The sequence below is a fragment of the Haliaeetus albicilla genome, chromosome 22 (assembly GCF_947461875.1).
Source record: "Haliaeetus albicilla chromosome 22, bHalAlb1.1, whole genome shotgun sequence".
In the NCBI taxonomy this organism is placed as follows: Eukaryota; Metazoa; Chordata; class Aves; order Accipitriformes; family Accipitridae; genus Haliaeetus; species Haliaeetus albicilla.
Window position 1 is genome coordinate 13,690,386 of NC_091504.1, and position 17,130 is coordinate 13,707,515.

Below are 17,130 nucleotides of genomic sequence, written 5' to 3' on the forward strand. Positions count from 1 at the left end.
TGAGTACTCCACCCAAAAGCAGAGCCAAGGTCTTGGAGAGAACACTGCTGAACAAAGGCACAGTCAGGAAGGAGCTGGAATTTGTGATGTTCAGAACTATTGTTCCATCCCAAAGCCCCCAAATTTTCAAATTCAGGGCTTTGATTCAGGCTGACTTTTCACTGATATTGATTGTTTTCAGACAAAGATTTTTTTTTTCCTTTTTTTTCTTCTTCTATCTAGAACTGTTAAAAGAATTCAGCTCTTAGAAGTGCCTCCCTTCTGCTATATATTTCTTAATTGAGTTCTTGGCATAAGGAAGGGAGAAACTATTTCTAGCTATTAGAGTAGCTGTGTGAACTGGGAAAGTCTCCAACCTCTAGAAGTATATTTAAAGGCTTCAAGAAGATCCAAATTTCCAAATAATTTTTACTCCTTTGCTTGGTCAGCTGTCAGTATTTGATAAATAGGGTGGGACTATTGTCAATATTTAACAGCTCAACACAAATATTATTCTTCATACATTGTAAAAACAGTATATGAAATGCAAATCAAGTGCTTTATTCTACGGTTTGCTAGTGACAGAAACAAGTGATAAAATCTCTCTTGCCTCCATACAAAGGCATAGAGAAGGAGGAAAAATGTTACCACTGGTAACAGTCTTCCCTGCTGAGAAACAAAACAGTGAGATTCCTTGCTCGTCCCACCTAAAGTCACATCCCAAGGGGGGTTCTGTGATAGAAGGTTGTTGTGAAGTGTTTCTGAGTAAGAGACAGCAAGATATGACTATTAATTCAAACCAGATTACCAGTTAAATCTTCAGTAACAGAGCTCCTCCTATGTCCAGCAGCACATCACCAGGACCCCTTGAACTGCTCTGCAGTCATATATTGCAATACAGAACCAAATTATTTCTGGAACTTTCCCTATATTCAGAGAAATTCCTCCCCAAAAGCCACCATTTGGCATTAGCTTGCTGGATGGAGCAGCCTGCCCTCTCCATAGCCATGTGCAACATGACTATGGCATTATCCTCATTTAGAAAATCAAGATGCAGTGTAGTCAATGTGAGATGGGCTTAATGAGTATCAGAAGTAGGCCTGGATGTCACTTCTCAATCCTGTGTTCCAAAATGGTTTCCCGTGATTTTAAATCTTTAGAAACCTATCACTATGTAAATGGTTTGACGCAATAGCCAGGAGATACTACTTTTTTAACCAAAGGAGAGAAACTGAGTGTAAGATGGCTCAGCCACAACCACGCTCGGTGAAAACTGAGGTTAACTCACAAGGAAGTATCAGCACCGCTCAGCCCGGCGTGCCTCAGCAATGTTACTTTTGTTGGTAGCTAGATTAAGCCACCACCCACACAAAACAAAGGATAAGGAACAGAGCCAGTTTATTCAGGAGACTTTCAAATCTAGCATTGTTTCAGATATGGCTTTGGTCCAGCGTAAAATGTGTTTTGTGTGTTCTTGGAGCTGCCCTGTAGAGAGGAGCCTGAGGTAGCAGGAAACAGCTCGGTTATTAGAATTGTAGTTCGCCGGTTACTCTGTAAATGAGGGCGAGTAAACCCAGGAAGAAACACAAACAACAGTCAAACATTATTACTCCGTTTTGTCCAAAACAGTCAGACTGCTTTACCATTAGTTAAAACTAGTTCTTCCTCAAATCCTTTACCAGGATTACTGCACTGTTAACGTGTTTCAACTGTCATCCAGAAAGGTCAGATCTCAAGGCCCATTCCATCCTTCTCTCCACCACACAGAGCAGTGCTCCATTGACAACTAGAAAGCTGAGCAATCTTGACTTCCAGACTGAAGGACAACTTCAGCACACTTTAAGCACATCATGTTCCTATATGCTGGTTGCACTCCTACTTTGTCTTAACTTGCTCATTAGTCACAACAGAGCAATGGTATTGTCTTTGCTCATGAATTCCTTTGAGATCTAACAATAGTACATATTTATAAGTAGGTAAGACATTTCAGACTTAAGCAAATATCATATCAGTCACAAATAGTTCATATAAATAGAAATATTTTCTCCATACTTAATTGTATGAAAAATCAAATTAAAAAGAAAGAAAAAGAGGTAGGGATGGAAAGATTCCCTCTCAGTGAGTACAGGCTATATGTGTACCTGAAGTGGTTGCACTGAAATTGCCCTTCAGCTTCTATGAATCAAGTTTGTTCAACCTCCTGTAATTCCCAACACCAAATCTAGCATTACTAGACAGGATGAGATTGTAAGGATGGGGTAAGCATTTAAACTGGACTTTTCCAGATAAAGACTGCAACACAGATGGCACATTATCCTGAATGGTTAAATCCTGTATTGTACTAATTCTGTTGAGAAGTACCGTATTTCAGTCCAGCGTTTTCTCTAGCTAGTAACTCACATATGTCTTGCAATATTTGTCTGGTTATTTTAGTGTGGTCTGATTCTGTTAGAGTAAGTCTACTAATTCTATTTGATTTACTAGCAGCTACAGCTGAGAATATGAGGTTGCTCAAAGGAGAGAGGCATGATATTAATTTTCACTAGTTTATTTCTATAGGATTTCATTATTTGAGAAAACAGAATAATAATTATTTCCTTCAGGAGATATTTGTAACCTTTGCAACTTTTATATCATGCGCTAAGATACCAAAGGTTACTATTCAAGTGTAACCAATGAGCCGTGGGGTGCTGGGGAAGACTTTGCGCATGTCCATACACTTCTTGTCAATGAAGAAAGAGTTTGCCTTCACAGAAATTTCATATTCCAGCTTTGATTTGTTGAGGATCAGCATTTGCAGAGTATCATGGGCTTCTTTCAGACGTTGCTTTAAGGTCTGTAAGGTGTTATCTATAGTGTAAACTTCAGTGACAAGCCTGAAAAAAGAGAAGGGGACAGGTTGCTCACATAACTTTAGCAGTCCCTCACCACATTCCTTTTTTGACAGTGGACAGGTCACGCTTTCAGACAGGATTTGAACAGCTGTGTTGGACTGAATAAATATGAAACATATTTGCCAAAATAGCTTGCATAGCACCTGTAAGAAGTGATGATTTCTTGCTTGTGTTGACCTTCAACAGCAGATTAAGCCACTCTGCTTTGATATATCTTTCTAATTGCTCTCCTGTCACTTGCAGCCTCTCCTTTGTGTAGCCTCTCTAGGGCTAGCATGGCTGTGTTGAGCACTTGCATATGGTCCTGTAGAATACATTTGGGATGGATGTTACTAGAAAGTGTTGGTGTAGTTCATGATAGCTTAAACTTGTGCAGCAGGATGTGCTAAATGGTCTAGATCTGGCACAGAAGCATGTTAATTGGAACAAGAATCACTTGCCAGAATAACCATTGAATGTGGAGCTCTGAAATCAAGATTTTCTGTGAGCTGATATTAGCCACGTTTCTGCCAGTGGCTTATCAATGGAGACGTGGCAAACTTTCTTGTATAGTCACTGAGCTGGTAAACTCTCTTTAACACTGTCAATTTTGTATTTTGTCTAATGTTCTATTAATTGTTCAGTGCACTATGGACTATAAGAAAGATTGATTTTTCCAGAATCCACTTTAACTTGTTTTGGGATAGTCCCAGTTGTTTCAGCACAGAAAACCCAGATTTTATTAATTTGTTTTCTGTCTAATCCCTTCAACTACAAAGTTGGCAGCACACACAGAGAACAAGTGCCAACATCAGCACTTCCTTTTAAATAAACAGAAAACTCAGATAACATTTACATGTTACAAAGAAGTCATTCATTTGATACTTTCTTTCCCTATTACAGTTGAGCTATTGGGCTGAATTCCTTCTTGCTTTAAACCATATGAGAGAAATACACTTAAATTATTTAAAAGCAAAAAATCCTTAAAAAGTGAATTAGCAAATGGTTTTACTTTCTTGGATAGGATTTTGTCTCTAACAAAATACATTTTGAGATGTGAGCTCAACCAAAAACCGTTATAGAAAAAAGTCTCCAAATTTCAAATACCATGTCAGAATTTCTATTTCTAATTGCAGTTATGATGAACATAACATTCAATGATTTGGGTCAGCTAAAGCATCCAACGTATCCTGGTCTGGATTAGGGACCTGTGGTAGAGCAAAATTCATATGCATTGGAGGAAGGAGAACAGGATATGCTAATTATCTGTCACTATAACTACATCTAGTAAACAGTGTACTTCTATAAATGTTTTGGTTAAAATATTAGGAAACATATTAGACTTGGATGTATGTTAAGCCTAAAATACTTCCAAATAGCTGTGCAACACTGTGAAGCTCTCATATAACCTAGAAACTAGTAGGAGTTAGATTGGTTCAGAACCCCTGTGTACTACTTGTATTTTAGGTATGTCATGTTAATGTCCTTTCAGTATAATTGAAGAAAATATTCAAAGACATTCTGACATTCCAGTGACTTCAAATGAAGCTTCCAAACTTTTTTAGACAGGACCCTTTGGAACGTCAACAGCATCACTGGCAATTGTGGGAAGAAGGGATAATGTGACACTCTGCATTTTTCATCCTAAATTAGACAAGTTTATATCTCTGATACACGCAAGCCTGCTGACTGGACTGATATCAATCATAATGCTGCAGACACTTTTGTGGAAGAGATCTTCAGGGAGGAGATAGAGAGAGAACAAGACTCAGAATGAGTATAAAACTGGAGTTGTGTATTAACATTCAAGGCCACCTTGTTTTGTTTTGGTTTTTTTTAATAAAATGCTGATACTAGCTTATTAGCATACCTAACTGATGGTAGGGTGGTAACTGAAGTGGCAAATGATCTGCTCCTATAGTAAATGTAACTAAGTGAATGCTACAGTGTAATCAGGAGTTTTTCTGGTTTCTCACAGCTGAACTTCTGCATCTAGAACAGGCATGATTTATGTGACACGAAAAGCCATGTGAATAAAACTATCCAAATGGATATAAAAGAATTCAGATCCAAAACAATATTTTGTGACAGAATGGATGTGGAGAGCAGAGCATGCAGCTGAAGAAATCTAATATATGGATACGCCAAAGGAAATGTCAAGATCCAATTAAGGAGGTATGAGGCTGAAAAAAAGATATATTGCATTGTACAATTTATGGTTTAAGGAGTTAGAAAAAGTGAAAAGATGCCAGTACAATAAACTATGATTTATTGCCACTTCCTTGTTTGAATAGAAGCTTTTTGAGCTGATGAAACGCTGTTTAGGAAAAATAACATAAATACTCAGTTTAGGTATTATGTACTTCATTAATCTCATTGTGTGTGAAGCTGTTGTATACAGTGCAATTTTGCTAGAGACAAAAATAAAAAGAGTAGTTTTCTACTTTTCATAAAAATATGGAAAATTCTCTTACACATTGAATTTCAAACCAGCTATGGGAAGTGAAATTCACTCCAGCTATGGGAGGAACCCTGGTGCAGTATTTCTTGAGAAAACCCCCACAAAGCATTTTGAAGACAGTATTTTAAATAAGATACACTCAATAGGATTCTTCTGGAACAGTGATGTGTTCCAGCTGGATTAGAGGGAGATAAATGGGATTAAAATTCAGAAGACCCTTCTTCAGTCATTAGGGCAGGGAGGCTAGTATATCGGACATCATCATGTATATCCAGAAAGACACAATACACACTATATACAATGGACCATAGCACAGGGATCACCAAGCTGATGCCAACATGCACTGGGAAGCCCCCACAGCTATATAACCAAAATGTATGCCAAATGAGCTAACCTGTACCAAGATGACACCGGAGTCACTATATAGTTGGAAAGTAGTTGAGGCAGTGAGATATGCTGCCTCATTGTTATTTGCAATTAACTTTTTAAGGAGCCTTACTATTAGATGGCTTTTTGCATCAAAAGACAGAATTTTGTCTGGGATAACATGTTTCTAAAATTAGGTATTTCCTAAAGTTAAATCTTGTGTTTCATACAGAATGGAATTAAAATCAATTCCCAAGTCCCAACTCAGACATGAGAATGAATCGCAAAAGGTATCGGCCACCAACAAGCAATTGAGCTCTTAACTGTCCTGGGAGAGGGACTCTAAAGGCAGCTACACACATTGAACATTAGATGTTTTGGCCCATTATTTCAATGTAGCTACTTGGATTTCACTTCCTTCTCCCAGAACTTGTTTTGCAATATATTGAATACAATTCTAATCTCATCAAACTGATTCACACAGAGTGGCTGATGGAGGAAGGGACAGAGTAATCTGGCCTTTACTTACTGAAACTGAGGTGCATCACAGCACAGTTCTATATTGGGTCGTCTAGTTCTTCCCTCCAGGCGGGTCTGAGCCACTTTCAGTGGGTACTCCTTTGCCTTTATGGATCTCTCCAGTAACAGGATTGTATCTTCTGTCTGGAAGATTTCCTGAAGTATCTGAACAAAGCAGAACGTTTTTGTAAGCCTCATGTGCATACAAAATCAGAACTCCCCTCTGCTTTTAAACACTCCTATTAGAACTGCTTCCATTCTGGCATGTCATTTTGCTTGATTTAGGGGAGGAGAGTACTATAAACTCACATCAGTCAGATGGATTTCTATAATGTTGGCTTGATCTTGCCATTTCTTTAAAAGGACATATGGTAATTAAATCTCATAGGAGAGCCAGAAGGAGGGCGCTGTACAGTCATACATCATGTGAAAGCATTTAGTGAAGTTGTTCCTGGAAAACAGGTGAACAATTTCCACTAAGAAATGCACCATCTCTTTTCTATTATAAAATTAAGAAATTTGTAGGCAAATTGGAATCTAAATTTATTACAAGCAGAAGAGAAGCACTGAATTATTTTGATGGGGGAAATTCCAACTGTGTTTTTGTGACAAAGCCATTTTCATAGAGACAGTGTTTATAGCTCTACAGGGACTTATTTACATTTTGCTTCATTATCTAATTTTTCTCCTAAGTAAAAAAATCTGCTGCTTGATCTATGAACGTTTTGCAAAACTGTCATTTTCGTTTAAACCTTCATTCAATTCTTATTTCCTCTTGCCTCATAAAAATTCAAAAGCAATCAAATATGTCCCCTCTGAAATTATTTCATACTCCAAGTATTTTGGGGGCATTTGGTGCAAGAACACATGAACATAAGTCATATTTTCATACTGAAACTAAATTCACAGTTTTGAAAACTACTGGGAGCTGTAGAGGGAAGACCAACTTCCTTTTAAAGGCTTATTTTCAGTAAATGAGGAAGATACAAAGTGAAACATCACCAAAAAAGAGAGACCCATGGAATTAGTATAGAATGGTTTTTAGGTGCAGTGCATGTTATCAAATTATCCATGAGAATCCTGTAAGTGCTTCTTAGGTGTTTTAATCTGTATGAAAATATGAGAGAAATTGCAAGTGAAAAGTTTTGCTTAGTCTTAAAAAAGAAAGAAAAAAAAATAAAGGAGAAAATGTTTATATACAGGTAACATTTCCCAGCCCATTGATTATTATGTTACTTTCATTTATCAGGATTCATTACAGCCAATGTGGTGAGCCTGTTCAAGATTTTCCTGTAGACAGCTTTAAAATGGAAGAGAACAAACTGAACTAATGTAGTTTCTTAGTCAGTCTACTAAAATCAATGCAACTTGAATTTCAACAATCACTAAAATGGCATAATGTGATTTAAATTATGCTGCTATTTAGATCTTGCCTACACCCTAAGTTGTACCAGGTTTGCTAATGATGTGTGTGGTTTGAAAATTGAATTAGTTCCTGCTGCTGACAGGTTATTTATAGACAAAACCCAAAGCATTAAGGATGCCAGGAACCTGCACCCCAGTCCAAATCCTTAAGGGCTTGTTGACACTGTATAGAAGAGCAATGTGAGAGATCTCCTGGCTAGCAGTGTCCAAACCAGTTCAACCTTACAGCAATGCAATTTTCCAATAGATGAATCATCTTGGACCCTTAAGCAGCAGCATATGAATATGACTGTACTGATCTGAAGCCAGGTCTCCACGCTGTACTGAGCCCTTTGGGTCCAAGGTTGGTTCTCACAGAGCTAGCCTGAGAGCATCTTCACCCAAAAAAGAAGCCTTTATTGCTTGTAGACTGCAGGGAAAAAAATCTGGTTATGAAGGGAACACAGTACTGAAAAAAAGTGAAGCTAATGGTAATAAATTTCTCCCTATAATTTTATTCTGCAGTGGTTCCTTCTTAATTAGATAATTATCAGATTAGATAAGCTAGCTGTGTTTCAGAGGAAATATTTATGCAGGTAATCCAGTGAACTTTGGTAGCTCTTTGTTTCACAGAGGAACTACTTGTCATAGAGTGTGTTGTTAGATACATCGTTTTACATCTTGTCTACAATTTTACCAGTTAAACATACTTATTTCTGTAGATAAAAACCAAGGGGAAGAGACTTAATGAATTTAAATGTCTTCATTATGCAATGCATCAAGCCCACATCCTTCCTTTTCCCTGAAAACACTAATGATTTGGGTCTTCTGCTGCTCAGAAGCAGAATTTTAGTAGTTTGTGCTGCTGATCAGAACTTTGCTATTTATAACCTCCCTATGAGAATCTGGTGTGTGTTCATCTGTAGATGACAAAGGTGAGGTCCAGCTCCGAGGTAGGCTGCTGGTGATTAAGTGGGTGTATGTCAGGGAGAGTTTTACAAGCCTGTCAGTCTGATCCTTTGCTCCCACTGTTCACCTTCATTGCTCACCAAAACCATCAACCTGTGGGGATGTACCGAGGCTGTGAGGCAAAGAATACGCAGTGCTTTGAGGTCACTTGCTGCTTAGCAGGGTCCTCCTTTCCTGTGTTTATGTTACAGCTTCTGTCAGTACAGCAGTGTTTCCCATGCTACGCCTTACTGCGTGCAGGCGAGCCAAATTCACTGTGGCGTAGTTCTGTTACCTGCAGTGAGGTATTGTGAGGGTGTTGGCCTCTTAGGTTAATTCTACTTACAATTTGGAGCAAGTTGTAAGCAGATTTATTGCTTTTTAATGAAAAGTGTAATTCAAAGTAAAACGAACGAAACAAAGCAGCACGTGTTTCAGCCCAGTAAGAATTGGACAAAGTTATGTCTCAATTTCAGAAAGGATTGAGTGGGATATTTGTTTTCTACTTATGGTGGAACAGAAGACTTCCACTCTCAGTTCAGACTCTGGGTAGGACCTTTGCGGTTCAGACTTCGAGCTTTACTGGTAGTAACGCTTTCTCTCTTTGGCAGGAGTTGGAAATGGTGATTCACCTTTGTGGAGCAAATCTGTCAATAAAACAGCACAATTAAAGCAGCCCAGAGCACTTCACTAGAAATGAACCATGACTGAAACCAGCTCCCCAGAGTGATGCTGCAGTTCACAGATGTGTTCGTGTTATGGTAAGCATGTAATGTGCTGGTACTTTCTGTCCTGTGATAATATGAATCAAAACAATTTAATTTATTCAGTGAGTGGAGTTAGGTTACAAGCTCTCTTACACTTAATTAGTGCTAATTGTTCTAATCAGGTTAGAGAAGAGGATACAATTAATATTTTCTGCAAGAAATTTTTTTTTCCTGCCCTCGTTTTCTTTGAAAACAGTATGGGTATCTCATGTTTATGCCACACATAGAAGGAAAGCAGGAAGCTACCAAAGGGGATGCAGCACATGCACAGAAACATACCGAGCAGGCTATGGAAGCGTTATACAAATTTATAAGAGGACCAGGGATGAAATTTAGTAGTCTTCAGTATTTCAGATAGCAGTGCCACTATGCCACAAATCCTTATTATATAAGGATTGCTTATAGCAAACCATGGCTATTCCAGTCCTATGTGACAATGCTTCTGTAATGGTTGGGCACCCTTTACTCTCTTATTCTGCTTGCATGAAAAAATAAATTACCTATCAATCAGGTGCTTTTTAAGATGCAGAAGGAAAAAGCTGATTCTAGTACAGACAACATTGACCAGGTTGCCCATGTATAAACTGTCCTCAGTCTCTTGGAAAGGCCATTTTCATTAAGCTCAGCTAGCAGAGAGAACTGTAGAAGAGTGGTTTTCTGAACCCACACTTTTCTCAGATATTCTTCTGATGCATTCGTATGTGGCCACAGTGCAAGTACAACCACCAGACCACACACCCATGTATTTCAAATTCAGTAGCAACATTTCAAGCGCATGAATGTTCGTAATCATCAAACCTGAGGTTTGTTTCTGTTCCTTTACAGCACCTGGCTGGGCCTCATTGCCCACTATACATATAACAAACACATAGGTGTTCCCTTAGTGACACAGAAGCAGGAGACTGTATTGTCCTCTTTTTAGAATACTAAGTCATGTATGCACTTCCCCCATAAATAATGCCACATAACTGACATAGGACAATGGTAGTCTTGTATCTAGAAGTGATTCAAAGTATTTAGAACTTGCACAGCCTGCAAATTCACACAATGTTAATGTTCAAAAAGGGCAAGCTCTGAAGTCTACATAGAAAATGTTTCTCTTTATTGAGAATCCAGTAGTTCATTAGTCATGAAAAGAGAGCTTTCATCTAAAAATCACTGAAAACACAGTTTTATGTCCAACCGTTACAACACTTTGTGTTGGTACAATGTGCAGTAACTAAACTCTCGTGCCACAAAACTTCACTAGGTGCTCTGGTCTCCTGCTCATAAAGGTAGGAGTAGCCTGCAAGCACATTATGCACAACCAACGCAATTGATTAGTGCTCCTGAGCAAAACCCTCATTCATTCACTAAAGAAAAATATTGTTTAAACCTGCCTGTGAACTCAAAATTCAAACATGAAACTATGCATCCTTCTTTAAGCCATGCTTGGCTGCATGTAAGTGGATGTGGTTTAGGTTCATTGTGCATTCTCAAATTTTTTTTTTTTGAAGTGCTGTCATTTAAGACATACAAAGAAAAATGGCCTTGGGGGAACCACCTCCAACGCATCACAGAAGCTTTGTACAAACAGTTTTCGATTATTCATTCTGGCCACACATTGGATAAAGTGATTTAGATAATCTGCTATACATAAACGGATTGGTGGGGAGGATCACCAGATAGTGTAGCACCAGTCTACATCATCTCTGGATAACCTCCAAAGGCAGGAAGTAAAAACAACAAATGCTGAGCAGCGTGTTCCTAAGAGAGCGTGGTGAGGCATTGGCTCAGGCAGCTGCCCATCCGGAAACTTTCCCTTCCAGGACATGAGTAAAGGTTTGTGCTGCAGCATTCTTGAGAGCTTGTAGAAAACTGTGCTCCCGCTGTTCTTTCACTTTACCAAGGCCATGATTTTTATAGGCTGGATACACTCAGACTGAGAGAAAGAGCTGCTGAAGTCACACATGTTTCATCATGTAATCAGGGTCGTCTTATGTGCAACATAAGCATTTTTAAAATACTACAGTCTGACAGCTATCCTTGTTTCTTTGTTGTTTCCGAGGTTTTCTCGGTGTTTAGTATCCAAATGCAAAAAGCAGCAGCCAGGTCATATGGTGGGAGGAACTTTCTTGTGCCTCCTCATTTTGTAAATTTCTTTATATTTAATATTTTGCGTCTCAGTTTTTTTAAATTTTTTTCATTCATGTTTTCATATTTCATCCAAATTATTTTGTAAAAGTTACATTTGTTGAGGTTATCATACTTAATTGAATAAACAGTGTAATTGTGACTGATTTCACAATGAATTTTAGGGTATATGACCACATTATTTCAAAGTAAAACTATGATATCTTGCAATCTTTGGATTACAAGTATAACCCTGTTCTCAAATCTGAAATTAATTTGGACCTGACAGTTTTTATTGTCATGTCGTAGACAAATTCTTGATAGAGATTGTCATGCCCCTTGCTCTTGTTGTTTTTAGGGCTTGTTTGTTTATTTTGAAGTTTCATTGCAGGTCACTGTTTTATGACTTATCAAGTTTTGTTTTGCTTTTAATCAGATGGTTGTGGGGAATAGTCCAGGAATCTCTTAAGAAAAGAAGAAAAGCACGTTTACAAGACCAAAAAACACATTCCTCATCAGAATGTGACATCAGCAGGTAATGCATTCAGATAATTTAACTGCACTGAAGCAGAGTTAGAATCATTCTGAACAGTAACTTTTGTGCATTTGTTGTGTGTGCTCATACAGGATGACTGAGTTTCATAGTGAAGAGAAGTAACAGTTTAGTCTGTGCCGAGAGAAAAGATCTTCAAACCAATGCATTGCACAATTCATCAAGCATAGCAGGAGTGGGGAGATTGGTCTGGATTTGGGAATATTGCAAGCTTTTATTTATAAAGCTTCATAACAACGTGAATAGGGCTGGCATAAATACAGATCTGAAAGCTAAAGTATATTATAAGTTCTATGTGTGCTAAAGGCTACATATGAAATCCCCAACATTTTCTTTATAACTGTCTTAAACATGACGTTTTCACAGAAAAGAAGAAACTATCAGAATGTAAATACTATACTTTTAAAACAAAGAAGGCTTTAAATACACATCTGTACATTTAATCTGTGTCCTTACACAGATTGAAACAGAGGACCTAGGGACCCTGAGCCTTTAATTTGGTCAGTACAACAATTTACAGTCTTATAAAAATCCTCCTTCCACTGAATTCCAGTATCCTTTTTTTTACTTTAATCTCTGAAAATAGTCCAATCAATTTCACATTTATATGCAATCAGTTTCTTTTTAACTTTTCCACTGGTCCTAAAAATGTACAAGATGCTTATTTTAAAACAGCTTTATTAAAATTAAAGGGGGAGAAAAACATGGGATCATTTAACTTGGCCTGGATTTTCTAAAATATTTTCAAAATAACAGAGGAAGCCATAATTATACAGAAGAAAATGCTTAACTCTTTGCATACCTCCTTGCTACACTTTTAACTATTGAAGAATGAGCATAAGCCTCAGAGTTCTGCTGTACATCTTCTCCATTTTACACTGTGTCATGTTTTCAGATGCTGCAGGACCAGCAATTTTAGAGTGCATCATCATTTAGGAGAATAAATGTGTTTTTGCTAAATGTGGTCAAAATAACAATAAAACAGGCAGTTTGGGTCTTGTGCATGCTCTGTTTTGTCTCAAGTTACCGCATCTGAGAGAAGGGTATACATCCCTTTAACAAAGAGATGGTGCCAGAGAGAAACAGCTATGGCTCATGCAGCTGCTCTATAATACTGATTCTTGTCAGGAATGAGATTCTTTCCGGTCATTAATGAAGTCTCAACCAAGTCACAGTAAACTAAATTTGCCCTGACTTTGGAGTCAATGCAGTGTGTTTGTCTCATGACCCTTTGGAGCCTGAAAATGCTTCTTTTCTAGAAAAGCTACTACATATGCCCATCTCTGTTTCCTGCAAGACAGCCCTTTCTGAGAATAAGGAACAGTTTTATAAATATATATGAGCACTGCTGCCTTGAACTAAATCCTGTTTGCTCTGCCAAGCCTATATGAATTGCCTGAGTGTGGACAGGTTGCAGGGGAGGGAGCAGTAGTAGTAGCAACCACCTAGTTTCTCACACATAAATGTTGTGGCAGAAAGAAGTTACGCTGAGGAGCCAGGCTTTTCCTACATGGTCTTTCCACTTGCCCCTAGTTCGTACTCTGATGTAGTCTATGCAAGTCTTTATGATTTCATGAGATTAAGCAACAATTTTAGGAGAGAGAAACCTGGTTTTTTCTTCAAGTGAGTGCCTTAGCCTTCATCTGTAATTTCTCTTGGTTTGTAGGCAAAAGTCTATTCCTAGCTTAAATAACTATTTCCTCCTTCAAACAGGTTTTTCCAGGCAAGTTTGAGCTGTCTACACCAACCAGCACGCACCTTCCCAACCACTTCTGAGTCACTATTCATTAATCTTCTGAAAACTTTACTCTCAAACAGGTTCCAATATTAAATGATAAGACTAACTGTATACCCAGCCACCATGAATGGGCATGAAAAACTGTAAATAACTGAGATTTTAAGGCATAAAAAGAGGAAGGGGGAAAAAGCGATCAACAGAAACATATTTTTAAAGTTATGTGAGGATACATTGGGGTCTGAGATGAAAGCCTTTGTGGGGCAAGTGCCACAGGGAAAGTACTCCCTCTGCTATACGCATACTTCTTCCTGCAGCTCACAGCACTGCTGCACCTCTCTTACATGCTTCTTGCATGGGTACCTCCCATCATATTTTAGTATTTCTTTATGTTCCTGTTCAGAGGAATAGGCTGTGTCCTTTCCAACAGCCATAGGAGGGCTCCTTTCAGAACTTCTCAGGTAAGAAGTTTGAAAACTATTTCAGAGGCTGGTAGGCAGTTTCTGGTTTTATTGCCACTGAGGTTTTCCTGGCTTTCATTCTATATTTTATGCTAGTTGTAAAATTAAGTAGCTTCATCCCTTGAATTAGAAGAAAGTTGTGTAAATATAAAATGTATTCAATTCTTCTAGCCACCATATAAACATACTCAATAGTTGCTAAGATGGGAAAGTTTTTTTCTTAAATTTATAAATAAATTTAAATTTAATAAAAATAATGTGTGACAAATGGAGACTCTGAGGGGGTAACTTATTTAAGAGATGGGATAACTTACTAAAACAAAATACTGTAGACTCTTCAGGTATAGAGTAAAAATATACCAGACAAAAAGGAAAGTGGGAGTTAATTTCCATCACATATTTCTGGAATATACTGCCTTTTCATACCCCAGCAGTAAAAAAAAAAAATAAAATGGAGCTGTTTCTAAAAGCAGACATTCTCAGTGAACAGAGAGAGTGGAAATCCTCAGAATCATGGCTACTTGTTTATTGCAGTGGGTGGTTATTTTTTCGTGGTTTTACTAAACATGTACCTGTTTTTCTAGCATCTTTCTGATCCCTGTGCTCTTGGGTAGTGGAATAGCAAGGTTTGCCTGAAGGGTGGTGCTGGGCACTCTGCCTGTGGGCATAGAAACACTTCGAGCACAAGTACAGGTGTTGGAGCTGGCAGGGATAATCTGTTATTTAGGTATGGTATAAATACTGGACTACGTAAACATGTCACTTGCTGTCTGGTCTGACTGATTCCCAGAGCTAATGTACATAAACATCTTGCCCTGTTAGTTATTTCCAGGAGACTGAAGCCAAGGTAACTATTTATGTTAATATTAACTTTATGGAAAAGAGATGCAAACATATTAATGAGGGGCTGGCACCATGATTAAAGGTTTTCCTTCTTTTCCTAAAGATTTGTGTACTTTTACACCAGATGTAAAATATATTTACCATAATGTCTCTTGGCATAAACTGAGTGTTTCTAGAGGCATGCTGAAGACAATGTACCACCCTCTTCTACACTGAATTGTGTACGCTATATTTTCTGTTCACCAGCCTAAAAGTCCGGTCCTAGAGCAGCTCTGAGCCTGACCAGAGTCATATGTTGTGATTAGACTCTTGCAGAGTTTGCATCCCCAAACGACCACATGCTCTGTGAGCCCAGTGATGATGAAACACAGTGGAGCTGTAATACCTTCTTTGGTTTGTGATCTAACCCTTGCCAAATACCTAGCTAGGGCTTCTGAGCTTCTGCCTCCAGCACCTCATATCTCCAGGATTCTGCTATCCGCTATCCAAATTCTGGATGAACATTACATTATTATGACCAAGATTAATCCCAGAATCAAGTAAGAGAAATTAACTATAGACTTGTGCATTTGGGACAGAATGGAAATGGGACATTTTCAATCTTAGGGTCAGAAAGAAGTCTTAGTTATGCACTAAGTCTGCACTGCCTGCAGGTCACTAGTCTATCCTGTAGAAATTCCTCTTTGTAAGCTAGTGCCTGTAGAGAGATCAAAGCTTTCATGGAGAACAGTGATCTTGATTTTGAGTTCCTGGTGCTAATGAAGCCATCTATCTGTAGTAAGCTGTTGCAGTGATGAATTCCTTTGCTCTGAAAAATAAGCACTTATGTTTTCCATCTAGATTTGTCTGGCTTTTGTTTCACCACTGATTCTTCTTCTGGTTTTGTCTGCTCAAGCAAAAAGCCTTCTATTGTGATTCTTTCATCTTCTGTATAGATACTTGTGGATTTAGCAAGTTCTCTGCCCCTGCCTTACTGTTATTTGGATAAGCTAAATAAAGCAGTGTCATCTAGTGCTACTAATATCACCTTTTTCAGCCTGCTAAAGAGAAAGTCAAGGAACTTATTCTATCAATTGCTTGCTTTCCAGTCCTTTAGTCATTCTTGCAGCTGTGATAACCTCCAGGCTTTGGACTGGCAATAGGAAATGCTTGCTCCTACATACTCAGTTTGATTGCCACTGTAAAGATTGCAAAACGTCATAGTCCTCTAGAAGAAAATCAAGCAAAAGTGGGCAGGGAATAATTTTACATAGACGCTCTACAGTGAACTGGACAGGGATGCATATAAAACAGCTTTTTAAAGACAGCATTTCCCTTCTGCATTTGATAGTTTCCTGTTCAAAATTATACAAAAGCAATTTAATCCTTTTTTACTGTTCCCCTATGCAAATCACTTCCCAGAATTCTGATAGAGTTGGGGTTGTCAGCCTCACCAGTCAACTTCCCCAAAAGAAGTGGCAGGCAAGCCAAGCCAAATAGCAGACAATGAAAATCTGAAGTGAAGAGAACTTGGACAATTTCCTGAATACATCAATGAAGTGAGAGCAGACAGCAGCTGGACTGAGGATGCAAAAAAGCAAGTGAGAATCACTGACAACCAATGCTCTTTGGAGACTTCCTTTGTGCTGACTTGGTTACTTGATCTGAGTTTGGAGCCTGTTCAGTATTGGGATTCAGACCAAACTCCAAGTAGAATAAAGGGTAAAAATACATCTGATCTGCCCCAAGACAAGAAGTCTGTAAGTTGCTAAACCATCCCTCTAACTAAATGCAAATTGTTGCAGGTTTATAGTAAAAAATATGATGGGACAGGTGAGATATATTATAAAATGATAGTGTATGCATGTTTTCATCACATGTGTTGTCTGATGACTAGAAATTGAAGGCATTTGGTCTTGTTTGGACTGTTTTAGACATGAAAAAGAGGCAAAGGCTGTGTGCCAAGCAGCATGAATATTGGGGTTTGAGAAAGTTATTTAAGGAGCAAAAAATCTGTTTTTCAAATGCCTACCAGGAAAAGTTCTTAGGTGCATCTCTTGGCTTACCTGGATTGGAAAGTGTGTACAGTTAAGGCAAACTAGCTGAAGTCTTTTTCTGAAGACTGTATTT

General features: G+C 38.2%; 1 protein-coding gene across 1 annotated transcript in view; it reads right to left on the minus strand.

The window, feature by feature from the left end:
• Positions 1-2,511: 2,511 nt before the first annotated feature.
• TEKT5 (tektin 5) overlaps positions 2,512-17,130 on the minus strand; it is a 28,162-nt gene continuing 13,543 nt past the window's right edge. The window contains exons 6-7 of the mRNA XM_009917143.2: positions 6,209-6,363; positions 2,512-2,855 (exon numbers count right to left, since the gene is read on the minus strand). Coding sequence (XP_009915445.1) covers positions 2,642-2,855; positions 6,209-6,363 — 369 coding nt within the window. The 3' untranslated portion in view covers positions 2,512-2,641. The remainder of the gene's footprint in view (positions 2,856-6,208; positions 6,364-17,130) is intronic.